The following is a 27,159-nucleotide window of genomic DNA, read 5'->3' as shown; positions in this document are numbered from 1 at the left end:
TTCGTTGAGTTGTTCATCTTCTTCGTACATTCATATTGTGTAGGCTGCTGAGGGCGGCCGACGGACTAGCAAAAGGCCGGTGACGGTCACGACAACCATTGCCGGTGGGTCACGCGACCTTCAGCGAGTATCTAGGCCACACGATCTGGTCACACGACCCAGGCGCGAGACCTTTAGCGACCTAGATCTAGGTCACGCCGGCACTAGAGGTTGTGCAACCTAGATCTGGTCGTCACGAGGTCACACGACCTTCGACGGACCCAGATCTGGGTCGAGCAACCTCTGTGAAGGGTCACCGGCTGTCGCTTGACCCTAGGTGGCCCTCGCTGGAGTTCGCTCGACCCCAAGTGGCCTTCACTGGTCATCTCCGGGGGTTGCCTGAGGCCCCTGGTGGTCGCCTGCCTCGTCAGCCAACTTTTTATTTTTTATTAATCACCAAAGTCATTTGTAAATTTATCTCTCCAAACACTATTTTGCACAAAGGTACTTCACAATTGACTTTCAAACTACAATTTACCAAACACAATTTGCATTTTTGAAAACTCCTTTAACTCAAAATCCTTTGCATTTTTCCTAAAGTTTTCCCAAAAAGTCCAACCAAACGCACCAGAAAAGAGCTTGTTTTGTCCCATTTGTATTTCCAATGGTCTATTTCCCATATTTGCCTTATTCCTTGGCAGAGAATAAAATAGAATGTTTTAAAATGCTTAGCTTAATGAACAAGTAAGTGCATGAAACATGTGCCAAAAAATTCGAGCTTCATGATTACCATATCTTTGGCATTAAATGAGGAAGGTGAATCACTAGCTTAGGTGGCTATTAGAGATTCACCTAAGATCTTGCTTGGAGAGCAAGTTAGCCAAGTTATGATGACAATGGTGACTCATAAGCTTAGGTGTCCATAGAAGATACTAAAAGGCTTTAACATGGAGAGCAAGTCTTGAAATAGGCATGTGATAAATATCCAAGCCTTAATAAGAATGGTAAGTCATTGGCTTAAGTATCCATGAAAGACACGATCATCATTAGCATAAGATTTTCCCTGGAGAATAAGTAGATCAAGTCATAATGGCATGGTATGTGGTGCATTAAGAAGGTTAACAAGTGTTTTCCCCCAGGCTTTAGGATGCCACCTCTTCCAAATAGGCATGCCACCTCAAGCAAACCTATTGGGTCATTTGGATAAGTAATGATGAGATTTGAGCCTATAAATAGAAGAACCACCCTATTCACTCTCACCCTTGGCTTACTTCCTCTTCCTCCTCTCCTTACATGCTTCGTTCCTCCCTCTTGGCTTTGCTTGCCCATCGCCTCCCTGGACGGCCCTCTCTTGGTAAAACCATATCTAGTTCAACGAGGTTCATCGAAAGTAAGTAGAATCCATAACTATTGACTAAGGCAATAACCTACGTCATAGAGTTTACTTGTGTACACACTCGTACTTAGTTTTATGCATGTTGATGACTGATTATTCACGTGTTTACATTCCTAAGCCGAATTGCGCCCTAGGTCACGGACGGTTCTTGATTGGCCTTAGATAGGCATTGAGAGGTGTCGGTTCAAGTCGTGAGTCACGTTGCTCGGACATGATTGCACTCTCATTCGCGCTTAGTTTGTATATATGTTGTCGATTAGTTTTCTCATGCCATTATATGTAATTAGAATCTCTAACTCTTGGTCAAGGCAATAACTTACGTCGCCGAGTTTAGTTGTATATATGCTCGTACTTAGTTTTATGCATGTTAATGATTAATTGTTCACATATTTACATTCCTAAGTTGAATTGGGATGATTTATGAATTTTTAATCAATCTCCGAGGTAAGGGGTTGAGAGATCACCCTAGATGGTGAGAGTCCAGTAGCTGAAAGCATTACTAGTGCGCTCTAGATCAGAGATAGGTCTCACTCAGCCTTAGATCGACATTCAGAGGTGTCAATTCAAACCGTGAGTCACATTGCTTGGACTTAGTTGCACTCTTATTCGAGCTTAGTTTGTGTACATATTGACAATCGATTTCCTCATGGCTTTGTATATAAGTAGAATTCTTAACTCTAGACTAGGGTGATAAGATACATCGTTGAGTTTAATTGCGTGCTCACTTATGTACTATATATATATATGTTATAATGTTCTTTTTAATGATTTGCTCATATTTGCACGTGGGAGTGCGTTGACGCCTTGGGATGAGGTTAAGGTTCACTCGGCTGGGAATCAACGTCAAGTTGTAATGGCGTAAGCCCACGAGGCCATGGATCAGTATTGAGGTGTGCCAATTCCAGATTTCGTTTGGTGCGGGGATCACCTAAGGCTATGAGGTCTTAGATTGGCATTGAGGTGTGCTGGTTCCAAGGCTCGTTTGGTATGAGGATCGCCCAAGCTCACGAGGTCTTAGTACTACATTGAAGAGTACTGGTTCCAAGTCTTACTTGTTATGAGGTCGACCTACGAGTGTGGTTAAAGCCACAAGCCAAGAATTGTGCCTCGCATATTGTATAATATAGTAATGAGAATCATGGCACACACACTTGAATGAGCACTCTCTCGGGCCTTGTATTCGTCGATTGAGAGGAAAGATAAAGAAACCAACTTGTGTGATATATGATTTATAGTCACAAAGAGGAAGATAAATGCTATAAACGCATCTAGGCTATATTAAGGGCAAATCCTTAAAAGGGATGGTCTAAGAGCACACCCCGAAGATGACAATACTGGGTTGGGATGAGGGATGGTTCGGGAGCACGCTTCTAACCCAAACGATATGTTACGTTACCTCATTCATGAGAATGTGATGCCTGGGTTTGAGCTCGGAAGCCTTGGAAAGTTAGCTCCGAGAAATTTCCATTGAGCCGAGTTGCCCTGGTTGAGCTAGGAAGCCTAGCATGAAGCTAGAAGTCTCAATCTAGTTGAAAGAGCTTGCTTGAGCTAGGACAAAGTTAGATGGATCTTTTATGCATGCTGATACATGCATAAGTATGACATGTTGATGTGTTTATTGATAAGCTGGAGGTAAGCATGCATCGAAGTATGCTATAATAGACATCTGCATGCAGTTGAGGTGTAGTAATAAGTTTGTTATTATTTCGTCATCGATATTATATTGCAAGTGCTATACCAACTAGATTTTGATGATAAATATCATTCTAATAGAGAATTAGGGGTTTTATTTAATGAGTTCTCCAACTCACTCATTTATGTTTTAGACTTATAGATATAGAAGTCTCACGTCAGTTTGGGAGTTACAATCACAGTAGAGGAAACAAGAATTCCTCTAGCTTATGTGGAAACTTGTGGTGTGATGTAAAAAGGAAAGATGACCCATAGAGAAAGGGTTTGTAAATGTACTTTTATAATATAAAACAGTGTATTATGTGTGATGTATGTCCCAGTCTTCTAACTGTTATTTGTTTAGGAAGTTTGTTTGTTCACATATCCACATGTGCCTATAAACAAGATTAAAAAAAATCGGGACAACAATGAGCCTGGGACCTCATGAAAATAACTCATATCGCTTGTGACCCTAGAGATGGAGTTAGGGCCATTATAGAACCCATGCTTGGCATGGGCCTAGCTAGGCATGATCTCTTGGGTAGCAAGTTATGCTTCGGCTAAGCTGAGTGTATAGACCTTAATGGGCTAGTTCAAGTCCAAATTATTTTATGAGGCCGAATTGCCCATGTGACCATATGGGCCCGGGGATTAATTACTAGGGGTGAGCATGATTTCAGGGTAAAACGAGAATTCAAAGACTAGATCAATGGAAATAAATCTGGTTCCAAGTTCTAGAGTATTTAGAATAGGTTCCAAGTTTTAAATATCAAGAAACTTGTTCCAACGAGTAGGAACCATGTACAAGTTTGTGTTTTTCTTGTTTATATGTCTTTGCAAAATCCGGCAATATTTCACGGCATTCAATGATGAGTGTGCAATATGCTAGTTTGAGCTTCCATATTAGGCGATATATATGATTGAGACTTTTATTTTGTTCACGTTCCATATTCTTCGTATGTTTAAACATGAGTTGTGATAATTGGATGTAGCAAATGATAGTCATTAAAGGTTAAGAGAATAAATGAAACCTGAATAGATCCTAGAATCAATCTTAAAAGCTATGACATGGTGGATTTGAGGTTCTTGAATATGTAGAGTAGGTTTTAGATTCAAAAAATTATGAAATATGTTACAATGGATAGTTTTCAAATTTCAAATAGAATCTGTACGGAACTTGAAACCGTTCATCCTGTCAATGACTTGTGAAGATGATCTTATTGTAGAGCAAATGGCAAAGTGGATGAGTGACCGTGAGAAGTTGAGAAAGAAAGTGGGTAACGTGGATAAGATGCTGCTATGGTGATTGAAGACGTGATTGGTAGTTATCCAAAGTTACAACACTAACATTTTGTAATGGTGGAAGACCACAATTTCACATTTTCCAATTTTGCTATCATAACTCGTGACATACTGACCTCATGTTCGTTCATGATATCATATGGGTCCATGTATAGTACTAGCCAACGAATTATGGAAGACGAGTGCAGCTTGATAGAGAAAACTGTGAAAACGACTGTTTACAAGCATGATTGGTTATTATAAAAATTAATTCCAGTCAAATGTGCCCAACATGAATGAGAGGACAATGATGATAGTTTATCTTCCGTATCATGGTGCGAGACAATTTCCAAGAGACCAAATTCAGCACACATTCTATTGGATGTAGTTTGTGTACAATCGTCCTTAGGGCATTGTACGTATAATTCGTTTGAAGATATACTCATCCTTCATTTATGTTTAACGGAATGTGTTCTTTTTCATCAACTTTCCTAACGTAAGTTTCTTATTATATTAATATTTGAACAGAAATTAAATAATTTTTTTCTGGACTAAATTTTTTTAATTTACTTTAGCATAGATTCCTGATGGAGTATCCATTTTGACATGTCAAGTAAGAAATTCATTTTGTGTATTGGCAAACACCAATGATGACGTTAGAGATTTGAATGAGGGAACTTGTGACTTCTTAAGTTCGTATTATAGGACCAAGGTCTTGTGAGGTTATTCACGATCACCCCCGATTGGCCACCACATTGAGGAGTTACGCTTGACTATTACACTTGACGTCATCAACTATTCACTAGCAAGTGCTAGCCACTTCAAATTCAATAGCAGATAAATTTTTCTATCCTCAATTAGGCAGCAATGACTTATTAGGATAACATAGATCTATATTCAACTTACATTAAGTCACTTCCAAATAAATATTTGAACTTAACAAAATCAGAAATTTTCTATCTAATCATATTGGTAGTACCCATTTTTACTACATATATTTCCATTGAGGCATTTTTATAAGTTATGTGTGTCCTCCACTTTGATTTGACTTGATAAAGCAATGGAATTAATTTGTCTTGAACCTTGTAAAGGAAGAGAGCTCCACCTAGAACTATGGAGGTCGAATGAGGGAAACTTGTGAAGATGATCTTATTGGAAAGCAAATGACAAAAGCGGATGAGTGGCTGTGAGAAGTTGAGAACGAAAGTGGGTGACGTGGATAAGATGCAGCTATGGTGATTGAAGACATAACGGTAGTTATCCAAAGTTGTGTGAACTATTTTGAAGGTTTATGCCAGTTTGAACGTTGAATAGTCCGTTAATATTGCGCAACAAAACTTCTATTTTGGTCTTGCCAAAAAATGACTTAAACTTCCATTTTGGGTAAAAGGGCTCATCTCATGGAATGAACAATCTCAATAGTATTTTTTTCTCGGTTAAATAAAAATGTTAAAGTATGCACATCGAAGAAAATGTGCAAAGGACCCGGGAATCTACGCGGGCACGGAGCCCCACGACTTTTTTGGACGCTTTGAATGAAAAGACGCGCCCTCAAAACTGGCAGGCTCGCACGAAGACTTTGTTTCGAGGCACCTTTTGACTTATTACCCTCTTGGTTGGTCCCATCCTTTGACTGCAACGACGACCAATGCTCCTCATCCTGATCGTATTTTTCGAATTTGATTTACTTTATCGGGGTGTGAGGTCATCAGTAGAAGCACCAAATCGCGAAGTACAGACTTCCTGCCTCGAACTTGGGACCAAGTGGAGCTATATTGTGACTTGTGAGCGAACTTTTAATCAGTTAGTGTTTTGGTTTTTAATACATCATATGAAAAGGCTCCTTGATTTCTGATATGCAGATGAAACCACAGGGATAGGCTCATATTCCTTCAGATGGATTGAGTAGTTATCAATCATCCTAACATTCTGTTGTGGGGTGTGAAACTTTCAAAGATCCAAATGGGTAGCTGCGTTAACTATATATGCACACCTTCTTCGTTGATGGAAAGCATAAAAAAAAAGCGTCACACCTCAAAAGACTAGCTAAAAAGAAAAGATATTCCAAGAGATCCATCTTGAACCGGAAAAGAAGATCAAGTGACCCTTGAGCTATCACGCGTGATTGTTAAAGCTCGAGGTAAAAAGTAGAAGTCAGAAACACCATGGGCAATGGGCATGGTATCATGTTTGAAGGGTAAAAGTAGGCAAACCGAATTTTCACCATGCTACTCATCTACCTCGTTTGGTGAGGAACACGTATATAGATTCCCGTTTCAAGCGATTTTATTCTTTGATACGAGATTCCTTCTCAATTGTTTAAAGTGCAAAAGATTTTGGACTTTAAGAAAAAAAATAATACTTCTCATCAAACGAAGTAGATGAGAAAAAAATAATACTTATCAGTCGATTCCCGTCCCTTGCGTTGAGTCCTTGATGCTCACACTTGGGTCCATCGAGGTTAGCTATTACGCCCCAAACCTCGAGCTCACGAACATCTCATGATGGTCAATTAAAATTTTGCGACATCCCAGGACACATTACTGACCTAATCTTTTTATCTTTTAATTAAACGCAAGCAGAAGCAACTCAAATAAACAATACCCAGTCAATCATCACAGTAGGGATAGTAAAACACAACAAATGATTTCCAAAAGTGGCACATTTATTTATCCACTTGTTAACTCTAGGAAGTTTGATATTTATAAGTCTACCTCAAAAGACAACTTCTTAATGACCAATGGGGAAAAAAGAGTTAGAGAGGGTCGGGGTTTGCTTAAACTTTACTAACAACGAAGCCAACCAAAAGTAACACCAAGCATGTCCACGTCTTGGTCCATCGAGACCCCAAATCGCACATGATGGTTCTCTGTACTACGGACTTGAAAATATTTAATAACAATAGGGTGAGATATAAATTTTAGCGAGTTAACAACTTAAACCTTGTTTCGGACGCAAATTTGTCTCGGAGCCAGCCTAAACACACATCACATACAAACTTATCTTGCCTTGGCACACCCATGCATATTAGCACATCTCACATGGCAATAATAATGCAACATGCATAAATAACAATCAAAACACATTCTAAAAATTCTATGCACATTGCCAACACGCGTGTTCCAATTATTACGATCTCTTGGGCCAAGGCAAACACGAGAGTTGGCGATCTTCCAGCATGACCGGGCATTGTCCTGCCCCATCGGGCACGGCATCATCTAAAACCCCCGCTTAAACGACATTCCATAAAGGAATATTGGTCCGACCTCAACCGCAACTTAGCATCTAAACCCCCGCCGAGGTGCATGGTCCGAGCAAGCGGTTCCCGACCTAAAACTGGGAATCACTCGCTAAGAACCGGTTCCGAAAAATTAGAACCAGTCTCACAATAACAAACACAGCCCGACCCCACAAGGTGACAAAAATCAAATTGCGATCAATTTGTTCAAGCTCTATCATCTTTCTCGCATTGAAAACCCCCTGAACACCCGGAATCATCACGGTCGAGACGCATCCACTCAAACAATGACCACTCATTGTCCCATCTGTTGCTAACTTGCTGTCGAAGGCGACGGTGCCAAAAAATCGACACCGGAGGGCCAAATAAAGAGATAGCAAAAGGGACGGACGGATGGACCTGCTGTTGTCGAGGGCGACGGCCATTTTCCGGAGGGCCAAATAAAGAAAGGGATAGATGGGCCTACTGCGATCGAGGGTTTCCTCGTGAACCCTAGCTCGAGGGGTTCTTGGGTTTCTCAAAAGCTCCAATCTTGACGCGAAACAATTTTGGTTTTTGACCGAAATTGCTGATTCTTCGCCCAACCTGTTCTTCTTCTCCTCCTCTTGCAACCCTGCTTCTTCACGTGCTTACTTTTTGCCCACTCACTGCTTGGCACTTTGTCAAGGACTCAAGGTGCGCTTTCGACATTTTAGCTTCTGGACCTCTCCGTTTGGTTTGACTAGAGATTACCCAGCCGAGCTGGCCCTGCTTTGGATGGCTTTGGACTTTTTAGCTTCTGGGCCAGCCCTGCTTCTCCGCGATCTTGACTTAATTTTTTTAGTTATTTGATTTGGGCTTATTAATTAGTAATTTTAATTTTTTAACAGTAAAAATTAATATGTTATTTTAATTTAATCGGTTCGGTCCGGATGGACGAGTGGACGAATCCGCCCATGGAACTAGGAACCAGACCGATACCCACCGGTTCCCATAAATTGGAATTGGGAACCCGACCGGTTCCCTCAAGAACCCCTAGTTCCGGCGGTTCTGGGTGGTCTAGGCGAGTCCCGGTACTTTTACACACCCCTAGTGGGGGGAGGATATAGTGGGAGAGAGAGGAAAAAAAAAGAAGAAGAAGAAAGAAAAAAAGAATCCCCTCATATTTCCCTAAAATTTTCGTGATTTTGCCTTCCATCCACTCTCCATAATTTCCTCTCAACCAAGAAATTTATCCCCTCAATTTATTTTTATTTTTAACTTTATTAAAATAAATTTTTTGGTCCAAAATTTCAATTTTGTTTCTTGATTTGAATTTCTTTTTTTTTCCGATAATTCATTTTCCAAAAATTTCGAACTCGCCGATAATTCGACAGACAATGAGACAATGTCCAATAATTAAATCTTGAAACCCTCGAAAGTTCAATACCCAAAATCTAATTAAATTTCATGATTAAAAATTGATCGAATGCGATTTTAGTACAACATAATCTATCATGTGGCTTTTAAGGGTTCTCATGCGGTTGACTCGTGGTCGATAATTTTCAATCCACATTTATGCATCTTTAAATAGCAGACAACCCTTGGTTGTCATGTAATTGCAAGGGTTCAATTACATACATTAACTATAAGATCAATAAAAATCAGTTTATTGTCGTTCGATACGAATATTGTAATCATGCGGAATCACCCGTGAATTGACTACGTACTCTCGTCCAATCGATTTATATTTATTCGCTAATTGACTTATAATAGTGTAATATTGACCCTTATCAATTGTTATGGTCGAGCGATAAATTTCTAATTGAATTCTTTGGTTTTTCACATTTTTAACCATTTACGGTATTACCCAATAGATTAGTTAACTCGTGAGTGATCAATTCAAAGAAAAGTAACTATAAACGCATTGACGAAATATTCATTTAATATATTTCGATATAGGGTCAAATTTGGGAATGTAACATAGGCCTAAGAGCTCGGCCTAATGCTCAAGTCCCTGGTGCCTGGGCCTATGTCCACAAAAGGCTGAAGTGTGAAACTCTGGTACTTGTGCTCAGATCCTTAGCACTAGGGCCCAAATCCACCAAGGCCATACCTGGGTTCCTAATGCTCAAGCTTTGGTGCTTGGCACTCGGGCTCGAGTCCAGAAAGGCCATGCCTAGGGACCCAAGCTCAAACATCGCCTAAGGTGAGTCCCTGATGCTCAAGCTCAGGTCCCAACGCTTGTGTCTAGATCCCCTTGGCTCGAGCCCTGGTCCATCGAGACCCAAGCCCTAGATCGTAGCACTTGAGCTTGGGATCCTAGAGCTTATACCCAAATCCGTTGTGTTTGAAACTGGGTTCATTAAGGTAAAGACTCGAGACCCTGTGCCCATATTCAAATCTATTGAGGTGGGGCCCTAAACCTCGGTGCCCATGTCTAAGCTCAAGGACATCAAGATCGAAGCCTGAGTACCCTTGCTCGGGCCCATCAAGGCCAAGACCTGAACCCCGAGTGCTTGGGCCTATGTCCACAAAAGGCTCAGCTGAAACTCTAGTACCCATGCTTAGATCCATGGCATTAGAGCCTGAGTCCACCAAGGCCATACTTGGGGTCCCCAACACTGAGGCTCCGGTGCCTAGCACCCAGGGTCGAGTCCATAAAAGCCATGCCGAGGGACCTGAGCTTGAGCATCACCCAAGCTGAGTCCCCAATGCTCGAGCTTGGGGCTTGAGCCCCAATCCATTGAGACCCAAGCCCTAGACCGTGAGCTTATGCCCAAATTTGCTATGCTTGAACCGGGTTCATTGAGGTTAAGACCTAGAACCTCCGTGCTCATATTCGAATCCATTGAGGTCGGGCCCTAAACCTTGGTGCCCATGCCTAAGCTCGGGGGCATTAAAATTGAAGCCTGGGTACCCTTGCTCAAGTCCATCGAGGCCAGGACCCAAACCCTGAGTGTTGGGGATCTAGGTAGGTTCAAACTTAGGCTTTGTGGACTTGGGCCCCAGCGTCGGGATCCAAAATGGGTACCAAGTCCCATGCCCAACCTCAATAGACTAGTGAAAGAGCACTAGCGTCTAGAACCTCAACTTTGATCGACCTAGACTCCAGTGTAGGAGATCCAGGCATAAGCATTAAAGTCTCGAGCTCGGGTATTAGGGACAAGAGCACGAGCATCGAGTCTTGGACTGGCCTCAATGGACTTAGTGTGAGGAACTCGGGGCTTGGCCTCAGCCTTGACCTTGATGGACCTAAGCCCATGCGTGGCAGATCCAAACTTGGCCTAAATAAACCAAAACATAAGCAATGGGGTCTTAGGCTTCAACCTAGATGTACCAATGCCTGAACATAAGAGATCCAAACCTAGCCTCAATGAACCCCTGTGTAGGTATTGAGGTTCCAAGCATGCCATTATGGACCCAAGCTCACGCATGAGGGATTCAAGCATAGGCACCGGGGTCCTAGGCCTAACTTCTATGGAGCCTAGCCTAGCCTTTGTGGACTCGAGTTTAGGCACCAAGGACTTGGAGCCGAGTCAAGGACTATGGTTAAATCATCAAGGACCCGAGCACAAGCACTGACATCTTGGGCCTAGCCTCAATTGACTAGGACTCTAGTGTTAGGGACCCGAGCTTGAATATCGAGGGCTTAAGTCATTGCTTGGTCTCTTTAGACCTGAGTTTGAGCAACGAGGTCCTGTGCTCGAATTTTGTGAACTAAGGGCTAGGTGTTGAGGATTCAGGCTTTGGCCTTGGGCCTAATTGGCCTCTATGAATCATGGCTCAAATCTTGGGAACTCTAGTGCGGATGACTAAAACTCAAATAATATATATATTTTAAAAAATCAAAATTGATTTTTGTTTTTAAATAATGAAAAAAATTTGTTTCTTTTTTTTTTAGATTTTGACCAAATACCGGAAAACATTATCATTTTGCTGAAAAATAAATTTTAAGAAATATTTTTAAAAATATAACATTTTTTGTGAAATAAATATAAGAAAAACATATTTAGTATGTAAGTTCCATTAACTTGACATAGTCACTAGGCTCGCAAATGGGGCGGGTGAGCAATGCCCTAAGGGATTTTTGGCCCGATCCGAATAAGGTCTCAAAGCCCTGTGATCGATTGACCTAGCCATTACTTGACTTGATCTAGGCCAATCTTATGACATCCAGATTTTTCAACTTTGTCTTCTACTGAATAAATCGGGCATTTCATTAACGCGCCTATAGGGTTATTCTTAGAGCCGATCACTTTCGATATAACTAGACTATCTGGAGAAATTATTAAGAAATTTTAAGGCAATAAACTTGAGAACTCGATTAGGAATCGGCTTCTCGACCATGTCCATCTTTAGAGGCATTACAACACAATTAAAAATCGATTTGAAATTAGAGATAAACTGGATCGATAGAGATGTGTGGCTAATTGTGGGTGACACCACTAAATTGAAAAATTCTTGTCGATCGGCACTAGACTAATTTTCTTATTGTTTTAGTACCCTGTGTCCGTATTTGGATCCTCGATATTTTCACGACAATCGAGAGTCACCAATTAGTCGAGTGGGTTCATAGTGGTTCGAAGAAAATCGAGTATGGGTCATTTGCACTTAAAAATATCTGAAAGTTACCCGATAGTCTAGGTCACGCTAAAAACGAGCCGAATAGAAATTAACCGTCGATTCGAGCCCGATTTCAGAAATTGAAGTTCCTGTCATGTCACAATAAATTCTAGGAGTATCGACTCAGTCTCAAAAGATTTTTTTGACATCCGACATTTTTTGGGAAGAAGTCGTCGCCGGATTGTTTTAGTGCAGAAAATACCGGAGATGGTTTTTGGATGGAAAATTGAGATGGAATATTGAATTATTGGAGGTCAATTGAGATGAAATTGAAGTGGATCAAGTCATCAATTGGAGTCGATTCTTGCAAAATTAGTAATCCCCCCTAAGCCTAGCAAGATTGGACTAATTGAATTGTCATTTGGGGTGTTGGTGTAGCCCATTGTGAGCCAAGGATGATACTTGGCTAAGATTGAGTCTAAAGGGATAGACTTGTGCAAAATATCAAGCTAAGACCCCACCTCACTCCTATCCATCTCTCTTTTCCTTTCACCTCAACCGGACAGCTCTCTTTCCCTATCGAATTCCATGCGACAGCCTCCTTCTTGCCTTTCTTTACCGCTGCTTGAAGACTGAGAGACCAACAAAGAAGGGGCGAGCGTCGTTTCCCTTGTAGCTCACCCTGCTCCACTTCGGTTTATTTCCTTGCATCAACGCATGAAACAACACCAGTGTTTCTACCTCTACCAGCGCCCCACCGAGTCAACCGGAGATAGTTTGGTGATCCTGTCGGCCACTCATGCCACAGCCCAGCAAAGAACAAGCTGCTAGACATCCCCTCTTCCCACATGCAACATCGAAAGAAGACTTCATCACCTTCTGCACGCGTCATCTTCGGTCAACCACAGCAAACACCGAAGCCATTTGGTTGACCGAGCAGCACCGTTCGAAGCCGCAACCATCCACGCGTCCACTGAACCACCTCCTTCAGTCAAGCTTCTTCATCCAGCAGAATCAATTGACCCGCAACCCCTTCGTGTTGTCTGCGAAGCCTTACTATCCATGCGTCCAAGTTGCTTCCCTTCAGTCTTCATGCCCTAACAGCACGCGTCCAGGAATCCACTGAGTTCCCATCTTCACGCTCGAGCTTTGTCAGTCCAGCGTTTGACCCGACAACCCAGCAAATTGGGTCAATCCGTCGGCCCAACAGTCTTTAGCCCACCGAATTCATCCGAGGACCAACCCTGCGGCAAATTCAACTCACGAGCTTCGATCTTTTGGGCCACCGAATCCAAAAGAAGCCGACCCATCTCCCAGTTTTCAAACCCATTCCAGTCCAAGTGAATTATTTGGTTAAGCCCAGTCCAGCAGCCCATCAACTGAAATTTGAGGCCTAATTTCCAGCAAAGCAATTGCAACCCAGCGCAAAACTCAGGCTCAACCCCACTTGGGTCTAGCCCAAAAGCAAGAACAAATCTCAGTTGGGCTGAGATTTGTTGGGCCCAAGTTTAAGGCCTGGTCCAAGCCCGCCGATGTTATCGAAAGCCCGATTTCGGTCACCGTTGCGTCACCGTCGCGGTGATTCATTCTCCGCTTTAATCAAGTGAGTTTTACTCACTAATACTTTCTTAGTTTGCTAATTATACTTAGGGTTGGTTAGATTTAATTAAATGCAATTAGGTGGTTAGATTGGTTTAGATCAATTAAATTAGAGACTTAATTATGCATGTTAGGTGGTTAAAAATAGATATTAGCAAGTAGGTATGCCATGTTATTTATGGAACGAGTCTCGGTAATTTTTCAAGCTCTTCTCAGCGTCAATTCGGCATTACAGACCTAAATTGGATTTTTTAAATTATTTATTTAAATTTTGAAATTATTTATTTAATTATTTATTTTTTCGGAAATTCAACCGGGATGGTCGGTGACCGGAATTTCGTGTTGATCGTCGTGACGTAGTCCGTTTATTTATTTGAGCTTTATTTGGTGCTAAAGTAATTTATGAGTGATTTTAAGATTCATTCCTAAATTAGATTTAAAAGGGTCGGGTGGAACTGTAAAGCCACTAGATCTTGAAAGAGTCGGGTGGGGCCATAAAGCTACTAGATTCAGAAAGGGTCGGGTGGGACCGTAAAGCCACTAAATTTAAGAAAGTTGCTTGGTGTGGGATAAATGACCTAGAAATGGTTCGATTGAAATGTAATCGACTAGGTCGATTTGATTGATGCTTCGATCGATGATGTAATTGTTTGAGTACCTATTGAACTGTACTAATATGCAGATGGAATCTGAGGCCAATATAAGTCCTCTGACTCGTGTTGTGCTTAGGCAACCACGTAGTGTATTGGTTTACTAATCGGATCTTAGGGGATAGAACTCGCTGAGACATGGTCTCATTGGTTATTGAATAACCATTTTAGGACCCCGAGGGGAAGCGAAGGAGGAGGAACCTAAGGAGGAGTGCACGGATGTGAAACCTGAGGAGGAGAAAGATTTTTGAAGCAGAAGATGATCTAGAGAGGGATCTTGAGTACAACCCGGATGTGAATTGAGATCCCATTCCTTTTGTGAACCCTGTCTTAGTGTAGATAGGTGTGAGACTTGTTTGCTGTAAATGGTATTGTAAATATACTATCAGTTGTGCTGTTAATAAAAGTGTGGTGGTAAATTTCAATATGAAAAATATGGCATACTTTTTTATCCCATTGTTTTATTATCTGGGGATTTAAAACTGTTTCCGCATGCATAATAAAAAGAAAGGTTCAGTGATACTTAGTCATGGGACATCGCACTTTAAAATCAACTTGACAAGAAGGATGGGCGCATCCCTGAGGATTGGGGCGTGACAAATCTAGTCCAAATCCCCAATTTGGTTAGGAAAGAAAAATTACTTACTGGGTATCAAGTTTCAGAAATCAAGCATGTTGTTATTGTGAAAATTAGTTAATTATATTTTAACAAGGAAAAAAAACTGAATTCGTACACCTCGACTTTAGCGAGATGTAACTTTTGATTCAACTGGAATGTAAGTAAAATCCAGTTAGAGCTCAACGCATGGTGCCAAAGGTCAAGGGTTCTCAACTTACTAGGTTAGTCTGACTTTTTAGGCTTCCAGGGCTATTTGAACACCTCCGATGATCACATTGCAAAGTACATGGTTTTCCCGAGAAATTGGTGACATTATTAATCCATTATTTAAGGTGCGCAACATCTTTTTTTACTGTCGCTTGCTCTGTTACAGTTTTCAGAGCAACATTTAAGGGGAGGTCAATCCACAGTCAATAATCATCGTGCATGGTTGGTTTCGTTATAACGTGCTGAATTTATCTCTTAAATTATTTTAAATTTGAGTCATGAACGAATATTTGATCGAGACCCTCCTATCTTGTGTGGGGTGGACATATCATCCTCCATAGGGGCTATAATGACAGATTCACCTATCTCAAACTTTAAAGTTTGGGTTGCACAAGTAATAGGGGTGTGCAACGCAAACCGCCCGAACCGGGACCGAATCAGACCGGACCGGACTAGCCGGTTTTGGATAGTTCTCACGGTCGGCAGTCTGGTTCCCAGTTCCTAATCTTGGAACCGGTGGCCGGTTAATCCGGTTCCCGGTTCCCGGTTCCAAGGTGGGAACCGGACCAACCAGACTGACCGGACCGGACCAATTTTTTTTATATCTAATTTATATACATATAATAAATAAACACATATAATATATGAATATTATATATAAAACTTATTACAATCGAAATTGCAATTGAGGTAATAACCTCTTATGTGGCCAAGAGACCACCAAAACTCTTAGAAAACTTATTTGTTAGTTTTATCTTCTACTCGATGTGGGACAAGGCTCTAGGAGTTTCTCATGCTCACACACACTCTCTTGCTCCCCTCACTTGCAAACAACAAGGCACTTCAAGCCTCAAAGAGTCCGACATCAACTAAACATTGAAAGCATAGAAGAGAGATTGTCTATAAAACTTAAGCCAAACACAGATTTTACTCAAATTGTTCGTGGCTTTTATGCTTTAAATTAAGCGTGAAACACATAAACTATGATTGATATTCACGCAAGTGAAGTTTGAATATTTTGCACGTGAAAACATGTGTGAGTAGTTTTATTAGATCGCCCGGGAACTGAATTGGATTAATCGGTCCGGAGCATGGTCGTTCTTTAGTGAAAAAAGAAAGTGTTGATTCTATTGGACCAGACCCGACCGGACCAGAACCGATGGTCCAGTCTGGTTCCCGGTCCTAAGACCAATTGGTTCGGTCCACAGTTCCCAAAATTGGGAACCGGTTCTCTCAGTCCGGTTCTCGATTCCATCTTGGAACCAGACCGAACTTGGAACCGATCACCCCTATCAAGTAATTATGACTTGAATTATCATTTTGTAGTAAATGTCGGATATCTGTGGTAACGCACGGGGAGACATGGTCATCAACATTATATCAAGAAAAAGATCAGTTATTTTGGGATGCTAAAACAATTTCAGGGAAATTCCAACCTCCAGCACTTCTCGTTTTCTAATCGGAATTCCATATGCATCTGTAGCTTTTACGGAGGTTTCTTCTCCCGCAAAAGGACGTTACCACTTTTATCGTGTGGCTGATGATTAGCTTCCTAGTTGTCATCAGTACTAAGTACTAAAGATGTCGCATAAGACGAAACGCTCGCTTGACGGTCCATGATCCAGCGGGGACATGCTCACCAAAGAGAGAGAATCCTTTTGACCAAAAATAAAAAGAGAGAGAGAGAATCCCAAAGCAAGCGATGGGCATTGTTTCTAATTGAGAAATAAACAGTCATGAGTTTTTGCGCATCAATAAGGTAAAAGTGTAAGCCGCAAAAACACAATAATGGAGAAAAGAGAATTTATGTAGTCAATTGAAATCTATCTTTTTTTATGCAAAATAGTAACATCCAAAACTCAAGCGTTGCTTTTTTATTACCCTTTGTATGACTGGTTTAATGAGATTATTTCTCATCCTTAACATTAAGGAAACAATCCTTATGTAGGGTTATTTGTTTAGAATGGTTAAACGAGAGACTCAAGTATTATTTATAGAATTTTAAGCCACATGCTCTCTTATCATAATTTAAGCTTTACTCGGCCTATACTTACTAGCTTCATACTAGACTAATTAACAATCTTTATATTTCACCTTATTAGATCACTTATGTAAAATGATAAATTAAAATATTAATTAATGTAACTCACATCATAAAAACTTTTACAAAAGGTGCCTTGGCCATGAAATCTCCATCCATCCCATGTGAACTTTTTTTTCAAGGGTTAATATCACAAAAATTCCAAACTGGTACATTTGTAATAAATTTATTACAAACTACACATCTTACAAAAGGTGCCTTGGCCATGAAATCTCCATCCATCTCATGTGAACTTTCGTAGGTTTCTGTCAAATTTTTGTAATTAAATTTATCAAAGTGGATGACACTTGGTGACATGTTATGGTGACTTATATAAAAATCCATAGAGTTAATATCATGAAAAACCCCAACTATATCACAAGTGTACTATTAAATTTGTCACGGGTGTACTTTTTCAATTCATACATAACCAAAATAACCTTTTTTATAAAAATTATATCCTTTTCACTTTATACATCAAAACTCCTCACCTTCTTTTAAAGTCAATCCTCTAAGGAAGACAACTATTAATGCAAGACACCATGGAATCTTACCATCGGCTGCCGATGCGCAAGCATCAGTGCATGGCAATTCCATGGATCAACTCGCAAGCCCAACTTAAGCATCATCAAGTAATCAAGCCCATTTCTTAACCATGCAAGCAACTGAAAATTTAGGCCACACATGATCCAATGGGTTTAGGGCGTCCAATATAGACCTTCCAGAATGTGGAGAGTATATCCTGATCGAGGGGGATGGCTGGTGGTTGATATAATAGGTTAGAGGGTCAAAGTCCTGGTTCCCATGTGTTTTAATCTGTCTTTAAGTTCTTAAGTCTTTATTGTGTTTGTTAGTCTCCACGCCTTTAATGTTTGGCTGGTTCCTATGGCTTAGTTCTTCTATAAATAGAGGGGAATTCTCAGATGTACGGATTCAGATTTGAGTTTGACAATACATGAGATTTCCTCATCAAGTGAGCGGAGTTCTTCAATTTCGGTTCCATATCCAATTCTTTGGTAGTAGGTCTTGAGTTCTTATCCAACACTCCACACACTTGGTCCATCAAATACGTGAACATCCTCTAAAACTAACCACGCACCACCTACTTTCCATTATCACCACAAGCCCCTTAGCTTGAAAGTGAAAATTAAAGGTAGTAAAGAATGTAACTCGTTGACAAGTAAGATACATTACCACGAAGAAAAGAATCTTAATTGGAATATATGGAGGAAAAATTTTACTTAATTAACTTAGGCATTACCCAAAGCTTCAATCAATAATTTGGTACTCTTAATAAGCTTAATGGTTTGCCTCTCTTGACAATGCCTATTCAAAAGTCCACCCAAAGCCTTAAACTTATAGGTAGAGGGAGATACACGTATATAAAGACTATATAAAATCTGTAAACAAACGACATAGGATACTTTAATGCTGTTGACAAGGTCTTCGCTAGTGAACCTCTCCGAGTCAAATTATTATGCATGAACACAACATTGATCCCAACATTTTTGCTATTCTGGGCCACCTTCGGAAATTTTGGTTTTTATTAACTGAGGCCAGTACAGCCCGGCTCATTCACAAGGCCGGTCCAATTTCAAGCCCATGCGTAGCATTGGTAAGTGTTTCGTTCAAGCCGTTTCATCAATGCTTTCTTCAGTAACTGGATCGTAAAATCGGTGCAATAAGCAGTAGCAGAAACTGAGTCCAACATGTCAAAATAGCAGCAAGATCATCTTTCCCTAACATTACTTTTTAGCCTTTTGTTATGAGATAGACAGTAGGTTTTCTTTTAAATTCCTCAAGATTGTTTATCTGCAAGACAAAACATAACCTCACGCGAAAGTAGCGAATCTATATAGGAGGTAATACACAACCCCTTCGAAACAAAGTTGTATTCTCCTTAAGAAGGGGAATTTTTAGGCTTAACCTCAAATATCAAATGTGCTATATAATTGAAGTGAAGAGCACAAGCTATTTTGAAGGAGTTCAAACTAAGCTTGTAGAGAACGCTCGGTCATTTATCCATGGATGTGTTTATGCTTGTACAAATTGTCATTACTTACTTGGGCAAACTTTCCTCGGGGGTCCTTTGACACCTTTTATGTGTTTTGGTTTATTTTTAAAAAAAGAGTTTGGCTTTCACTTTGTCATGAGCACAATCAAAGAGATTCATATTGATTTGTCTATTCGATGACCAACATGCTTTCGTAAAACTAGAAATTTAATCCTTTTTATAGTTTTGATCATAATCGTGTTCAATCTCCTTCATTTCCAATTAGCGAAGTAACATGGTGAAATCACCATTAATCGATGTAGGTGCTATGATTATCAAATTAGTTAGATTGATTTAACACACTTAAAATTGGTTAAAAATCAAATCGACTTGAATTTTATAATTTAGCATTTTATAACTTGGCATTTAAAATTCAACACTTGAATTTAATTACACAATATTAGTTTGACCAGATGAACCGTTTTAAGAATCACTCGCTTATGTAAATGGAACTATGAATGACATTAGCAATTCACAAGCCTAAGAGTTAAGTCATCTCTTTTAAAGAGTCAAATATTTTAAAATACGATGAATTTATTGGTCAAGTATCCCAATCAAAAGTTCGACATACTGCAAACAAAATGAGCATATAATCAAGTTATGTGTATTAACCATATGTAACATCAACTACCTCAACTCTTTAACGATAAAAAAAATTAAGTTTAAATTTAATTTATAGTCATTTCAAGTTTCCTTTCATAATTTTCTAAAGTTCTAATCTTTTTTACGTTAGGGCACAAAATCATTAATTACTTTCCAGAAATGTCAATATGTACCTACCCAAAAATAAAGTGGGTGTGCAGAAAAATCTTTCACGGCTTCCCACCTTTCCATCACCAAAGAAGAAAAAAAAAAAAAAAAGAAAAAACAATCTAGGAGCTAGAGAGACGACAAGCCAGGATAAAGGTCGGTCCTATCACATAATTGTCGACATCGATTGTGGTAAATACCGGGTCCAAAAGTTTCGATTGCTCTGCCCTTTTGCTATCGATCATCTGGAGGAATCTCTATGCACGATATCGAATAAATCCGAAATATCACTAGAACAACGTGTTTGGAATTTCTCTTTTTTCGAAAAGTGAATAGCTCATGTGGAGCCCAGGATTCACCGCCGCGCCAACGACCTCCACAAGCTGAAATAAAAGACTGGCAGTGATGGAGAGAGGTAATACAGAAGCACGTTGTGAGGTTTTCACCTTTTTGTCTCGGAGTGTGTTATGAACATTTTGGCTGATTCTAGATTGATATATCTTTAAATTTAGAAAAAAAGGAAGGGAAAGGAGTACGTTAGAAGAACTCGTGATCACGGGATAATTTATTCTTAAAAACATTATTAGAACAAGTTAGCGTCACAAATTTTCAGATATGTATGATCATTGGATTCCGGTGGTTTCGATTTTGTTTCTCGCCAACTATTTTTTTTTTTTTTTTTGTGTGTAGGAAAAAGACATTTCAAATTATAATGCATTATCACATTTTATTATTAGCTGTAGAATACGTAAATAAATGAAAAACGGCGATACTGGACCGACCCCTCCCTAGAGACTTCCCATATCAATTGAAAGAATTCGATGTTCACCGATACTTCCTACTTCCGATTGCCGACATCGACCCCACCATAGAACGTAACATCATGCTCTTGCTAAATGCCAACGCTAAGCTTGATTCTCAAGATCGGCAGTGAGGTTGACCTGTCATATTTATTGAAGTCCAGAACTATTAACCTATTTTCATGTACGTCCGGTAAATTGGGCTGGACTCTCCGTGCTGATATCTGATCCTCACAAGGGGAATTCATGTTCCAATCTTTGAATGAATGGGCTAGTCTTGGAGGTTTCCTACTCGTGGACCATCCATGTATGGTACACTTTTGGAGAACCACTTTTGAGGACCACGGTATGTTGAATAATTATGCATGTGCATAAAAATAATGGACCATGATTTGAAGTAGGTACTGACGTGACTCATGAAACGCATGTGATAATTCATACTTATATGCTTCTCATAATTCATATTACAAACATTTTCTCAAAGTTAGGAAATCGCTCACAACTAATTTCACCCAAGATATGTATTTGTAATGTCCCTAACTCGTACAACTTCAATAAGAGAGAAATATCGACAGAAAGTTTCTCCAATCAACAATTGTCAATAATTGGATCCTTTCAATTTCAAATGCCATCATTGATATGTCCCATCGTGAAATTTATCGGGTTCAACCTCCGACTGAACTCATGAGGCAGCATTATTTTCGAACAGCTAAATCCCGATCATTATCGTACCGCCTTATTGCAACATCAAGAGATGGACCATTTTCTCCTAGAAAAAGCTACATTTAAAAAGCTCTAACAACAGGATGGACGAGGGCTGAAGGTTTCCCACAAAGGGCAGATCCCTGAAAACGTTGGAAGAGCATTTGCTCTCTTTTTCTTGTGCAGTTACGGTTATAGCTATCTGGACAAATATTATATAACAGTGCAAAGAACAGTGCAGAACCTTGTGCTATAGGGGAAATTGACGCGAAAGCTATCAATTAGGTACGATTGACTTGATCTGGTGAAGAAAATCTGCCTGCTGCTCGCTCCCCATTTACACAAGATGTTCGGCGCATGCCACCAAAAGTAGGCAACCGTCTGATCCGACTCTTTGCTCCTGCACCTTCCTACGGCATGACATTATTACTGTGTGCCTACCGCCCTCTACAATTATTTACTACTGTCCAGTGACTTGCATATCTGCATCTTTCCATATTTACATCTTTTACCTGATGAGTAGATCACTCTGGGCTTTTCTCATAAGTTGAAAAAAAATAAGTGTTTTTTTAGTACTTGTATGTTAAGATTTAGAATATTATATTATTTTGGAATCCAAAAAGAGTTCAAACTTTCATACCGGAACACCTGAGGTATCGAACACCAAGCACTGAGCAATCAGTTGTAAACTGAGAGCGGCGCGAGAAGAAGAAGAAGAAGAAGCAGCAGCTCGTGAAGGAAGAAATGAACCAACTAGAACAAAATAAGATAAATCCACACCCTCCACACCCCCTTGCCTTAAAAGTTGACCGACTCACAGAGCAGAGCATTTTCAAGGGGGAAAACCAACGGTGATCATGACGAAGACGAAGCAACGACCAGACACAGAAGAAAGCTCCTCAGAAGAACATGGGGAAAAAATAAATACACCAGGAAAGAAGGAAAAAGCCGTCGAGAGACTGTTCAAAGCGACGCGGAGCAACGACTTCCTCTAGTAGTCGGTGGTGGGCAGCGGCTCGTGGCTGGAGTGGCCGATGAAGAAGACCTCGTAGATGAGGCCGGCGAGGCCACCGCCGATCAGGGGGCCGGCCCAGTAGACCCAGTGGTTGTCCCAGCTCCAGCTCACCAGGGCTGGCCCGAACGACACGGCGGGGTTCATGGACGCCCCGTCGAAGGCACCCCCGGCCAGGATGTTGGCGCCGACGATGAAGCCGATGGCCATCGGGGCTACGATCCCGATGTTGCCCTTCTTCGGGTCGATGGCCGTGGCGTACACAGTGTATACCAGCCCGAACGTCATCACGATCTCCAGCACGAACGCGTTCCACACGCTCACCCCAGATGACAGCGAGAACGCTGACGTAGTCTGCATACACAACAGAGGCATCGTATCACGTCGACCAAACCAAAACGCATTCAGAAGATTCGCGGGCAAGGAAATCTCTTACCAATCCGCCGGTGGCGAACTTGAGGAGCAAGCAAGCAACGGTGGACCCGAGGAGCTGGGCGATCCAGTAGAGGATCCCGCGGAGAAGTGTGATGTTGCCCCCGACGAAGGCCCCGAAGGTGACGGCCGGGTTGACGTGGCCGCCGGAGATGTTGGCGCCGACGGAGACGGCGACGAAGAGGCCGAACCCGTGGGCGAGCGCGGCGGCGACGAGGCCGGCGGGGGTGGTGGAGCCGTTGTCCGTCAGCTTGTTGAAGGCCATGCCGGAGCCCTCGCCAGCGAACACGAAGATGAGGGTGGAGAAGAACTCGGCCAGCGCCGCCTTAAGGGCGTCGGGGTGGTAGGTCTCCTCGGGCCGGCCGACGGCTATGTTCCTGATCGGCATCTTTCCCGGCGTACGGACGGCGGCTGGCTGCGGCGGCGGCGGTTTGGCGTGGGGAGTGTTATGGGGCTTCTTCACTCGCTCGCTCGCTCGCGGATGTCAACAAAGACCGGTCTCCACATTTCACCAGAGAGGGCGCTTATATGGAGCTCGTGGAGGGGGGAGGGGAACCGGCTATCGCCAGTAGCCGGTGAGGGACTGAGGAAATATTTGGATCGTGATTGGCGGACAGGTTGGACGGATAATACAAAAGGCATTATTTTGCAATTTCCTGGCCATCGAGGGAAAGGCCATCTGGCATCTACCAGTCATTATTGTGGAGAGCCCATACAGCGAAGCAGTCAGTTGCTTAAAAGGCTGGATGACGTGACACGTGGCCGTTGCGGATAAGGGCACGTCGGATGCACCTGTGGTTTTTATGTTTTTTTTGTTGTTGTTGTTGTTGTCCGGTGGCTTTTTGTTCTCTGGAAAGATCGGAATCGTGACTGAAAATTCGATGGTTTCTGATAAGTATTGGCCTCAGGAAAAAACAACATTATTTTCGGAAAATAATTAAGAACGATCGGGCCAGTTTTGATTAATTGTAATCATCGCGATGGATGAGTCCCGTGCGGGGAAAACGTGGGATGAACCCATGGGCGCCTCTTGCGATTACGAATTTAATAAATTGGGCAAAATAGATGGTGGACGAAAAATAACTTTGGTACTTTGCATAGATTGTCATGTTATCTATAAAAAAAATGTGGGTAGTAAGAGAATCTATCCACGTGAAGTTTCACAAATTTTCATGAAGGAAATCAACAGCAAAAAGATTTATCGATAATAGCAATTTTTATTGATGAGAGTACATATCGCAAATCTAAAACATTACTCCTATCAAAATCTACAAATCTACAATTTAGATTGCGTGCTACTTTTAAAGGCCTGAAAATGCTGCTCTATGCATTCAAATCTTGAACTGTTGAAGACATCTATCAAAATGCTTTGAGTGAAATGAGCAAGTCCTTAAAACTCCGTGTTAAAAGTTGAGTGGTTTTTCGATCGAAATGCTTAAAATGATTATAGTAGTACTCTCATTTACTAAAAAGTAAGGGCGTGATACATGACTTGAGATGTTATATATTTAACATCATTTATGCAAGGAGTTTGTTGAGTTTATGTAAATTGAAATGAGACTAGATCCATTGAAAACTCAAATCTTCTCGGATTTCCAAAGGCAAAGATGATGAAGATGTTACAAAGAAAAGCAAAACCTTATGATCAATGCTCAAAGCAGCAATATCAAAAATGATATCGGCACCTTAAAGGCTGACGCGGAAAAAGTCGTGAATAGTGAAAGTTTTTGAACCTTAATGGAAGCTATGCACAAGAACTATCATGATGATAGAGGGGAGAAAATCAAAAGAATGTAATGGAAAAGATGAAACGATAATACAAGTATCATTAGCAAAGGCAGTAGTGAGATTGGGTAACCTAATCCTTGAAGATATATTTCTTGAAAGAATCAATCACAATCAATTTCAAGCCCTTGTGGGAGAAAGGCTTCAAAATTGTCTTTGAAAATTGTAAATGTACCAGAGTAAATAAAGCCAAATCTCAATCATTTACTAGAGAAGATATGATGATATTTGTTTTCACTTGATGATTGTGGTATTATCGATAAGGAAGAGTTTGGAAAGCTTAGTCATATTAGCATAAAGCAAATTGCTAAACTATATGCTAAGAATTTATTGCATGAATTGTCTAAGCTAAAGTATGATCATTTGAAATGTGCAACGGATGCTAATTGGGAGAGCGAGATAGTCTATACATGTTATTGCTACTAACCAAACCTGGTAGATGATACAAATAGACATGTTCGACTAATAAGGAACAAAAGTCTTGGTGATAACAAAAAAATCCTGAGGATTATAATGATAAATAGAGAGGCAACAACGAAGGTGATCAAAACCAATTCCTAATAGTATTCTATGCAATCATTAGTCTATCCATTAGATCACAACAACATTCCAATTTAGATTTTCCTTATTGAGATAGCTTCATCTTCCCTTTTGAGAAAGAAAGCTTCACTGCCTCAGCCGAAGAATTGACAAAAATCATCAATTTCCATTTTTATTCCTTCAAGAAAATTCCAAAGGAATTTGGACATCTATCAATGGAGATGTCATCCCTTTCACTCAATGTGCAAAAGGCATCAACATCTCTAACGATTTCAAGACCCGAAGGGATGATCAAACTTGAAATCTGCAAAGAAGATTCTCAATCCCTTTCACTCAATGTGCAATGGGTAGATATGCACAATGGGTTTTTCTTATTGGTCATGTTGATCATGAAGATGGCAAAACAAAGACTCAAGGGATGAGTCAAAAAGGAAGGAAAGAAGAAGGCAAAAGCGTTCCTACCAATTCCCAAAAAAACTACTTGCCCTCGCTCCGAAAGATCACATTCTTAACCATACATGAACGTTATATTCCGAAGATAAAGAGAAGAAAAGACCAAGTATGGGCAAATGATGGGGTGAATCTTGATTATCATTTTTAGGATGGAAGAAATTGTAAACGCATGAATAGAACTTGCTAAGTTCTAAATAGTATGGTTAGTCCATCTTTTACTCTTTGTAATTCGTGAAATCTTTTGTTGATGTTGACGATTGTGAAGTGACTATATTGAGATGAGTGTTTATGATTTGTGTCGATAATAATGATATTTTTTGCACGCTAATGATGATTGTATGTTGACAATCATATCTACTGTGACGATAGCACTTAGACAAGGAGAACAACACTGATCTTATCAAAAGTTCATATCAATTGTTAACCTATTGTCTCTTAATGCTTATCCTTAAACAAAAGTTCATGATATAATGCTTTTATCTATAATCTCTTTTCTTTTATTATGAATTTCGTTTTTCTTAATTATTCCTTGATAATTACTCTAGGCTAGCAAAGGCACCCCTCAACCTTGCTAGGCCAGTGAAGGTGACCCTCACTCGGCTAGCAAATGTGCCCCTCACCAACCTAGTCTTGAGCATCCCTCACCTAAGGTCGGCAAGGGTGGCCCTTGCCTAAGGCCAGTGGAAGAAAAAAAGAAAAAATAGAAAAGGAAATATTATAAATAAATAAAAAGATGAAAAGGAAAAATTTAATAAAAAATTTGAAAAATATAAAAGTATTGTTAAATTATGTCAACATCAACCATGATACATGGGATGATCAATGTTTACGTTAGTAATTTCTAGTTAAAATTGACTGAATGGACTCAATTGATAAAACGTAAAAATATTTAAAAATAAATTGATATAATTAAAATGTTCATAATTAAATTAATAAAAGTGCAATAAATGTGTGATTTTTAGCCAATTTTTCCTCGCACCAAAGCTAGATAAGTACTAGCTATGATTATTTAAAGAAGAAACAGGCTAATAAGAGTCACGAAACCTGAGGTTGGCCTCAAACCATGGGAAGTGAAATTATAAGACAAATGGTACCATAATCATAATAAAAATTGGATTAAGTCCATAAATTTTGTCCTCCAACTTGTAGTAGTAATCATTTTCGTTGCGACTTTTTTTCTGCAGCTAACTAGCCTAACTCATTATTATTCAAGTTCTTTCACCACCCATAGGTAATTGACCCATGAAATTTGTTATATGCAGCATTATCGCTTGAATTAACACGGGTTGCCAAATTAAATTTCTTCTTGTCACTGCTTAAGCCAATTTAAGTGTGCCACTTAGGCGTGGTTCATTCGTCTCTATTGATCTCGGTATATACTTTTTTTT

The 27,159-nt window shown here is 40.4% G+C and overlaps 1 protein-coding gene across 1 annotated transcript; it reads right to left on the bottom strand.

Annotated features, from left to right (window-relative positions):
* Positions 1-22,281: 22,281 nt before the first annotated feature.
* LOC104425948 (aquaporin TIP1-1) lies at positions 22,282-23,642 on the bottom strand. The gene is made up of 2 exons (XM_010038832.2): positions 22,998-23,642; positions 22,282-22,915 (listed from the first exon to the last, which is right to left on the bottom strand). Exons 1-2 carry the CDS (start codon positions 23,379-23,381, stop codon positions 22,541-22,543), a joined length of 759 nt encoding a protein of 252 aa, XP_010037134.1. The 5' UTR covers positions 23,382-23,642; the 3' UTR covers positions 22,282-22,540.
* Between the last annotated feature and the right edge of the window lie 3,517 nt (positions 23,643-27,159).

The sequence above is a fragment of the Eucalyptus grandis genome, chromosome 11 (assembly GCF_016545825.1).
Source record: "Eucalyptus grandis isolate ANBG69807.140 chromosome 11, ASM1654582v1, whole genome shotgun sequence".
Lineage (NCBI taxonomy): Eukaryota > Viridiplantae > Streptophyta > Magnoliopsida > Myrtales > Myrtaceae > Eucalyptus > Eucalyptus grandis.
The sequence above is the reverse complement of the archived record's forward strand: the minus strand, read 5'-3'. Positions and strand labels throughout refer to the sequence as shown.

Bases quoted from the DNA above. Each gene is read 5' to 3' on its own strand.
- LOC104425948 (XM_010038832.2), bottom strand. From the start codon at position 23,381: ATGCCGATCAGGAACATAGCCGTCGGCCGGCCCGAGGAGACCTACCAC. The intron at 22,916-22,997 runs GTAAGAGATTTC...TTGTGTATGCAG, and splicing joins AGTTCGCCACCGGCGGATTG to ACTACGTCAGCGTTCTCGCT.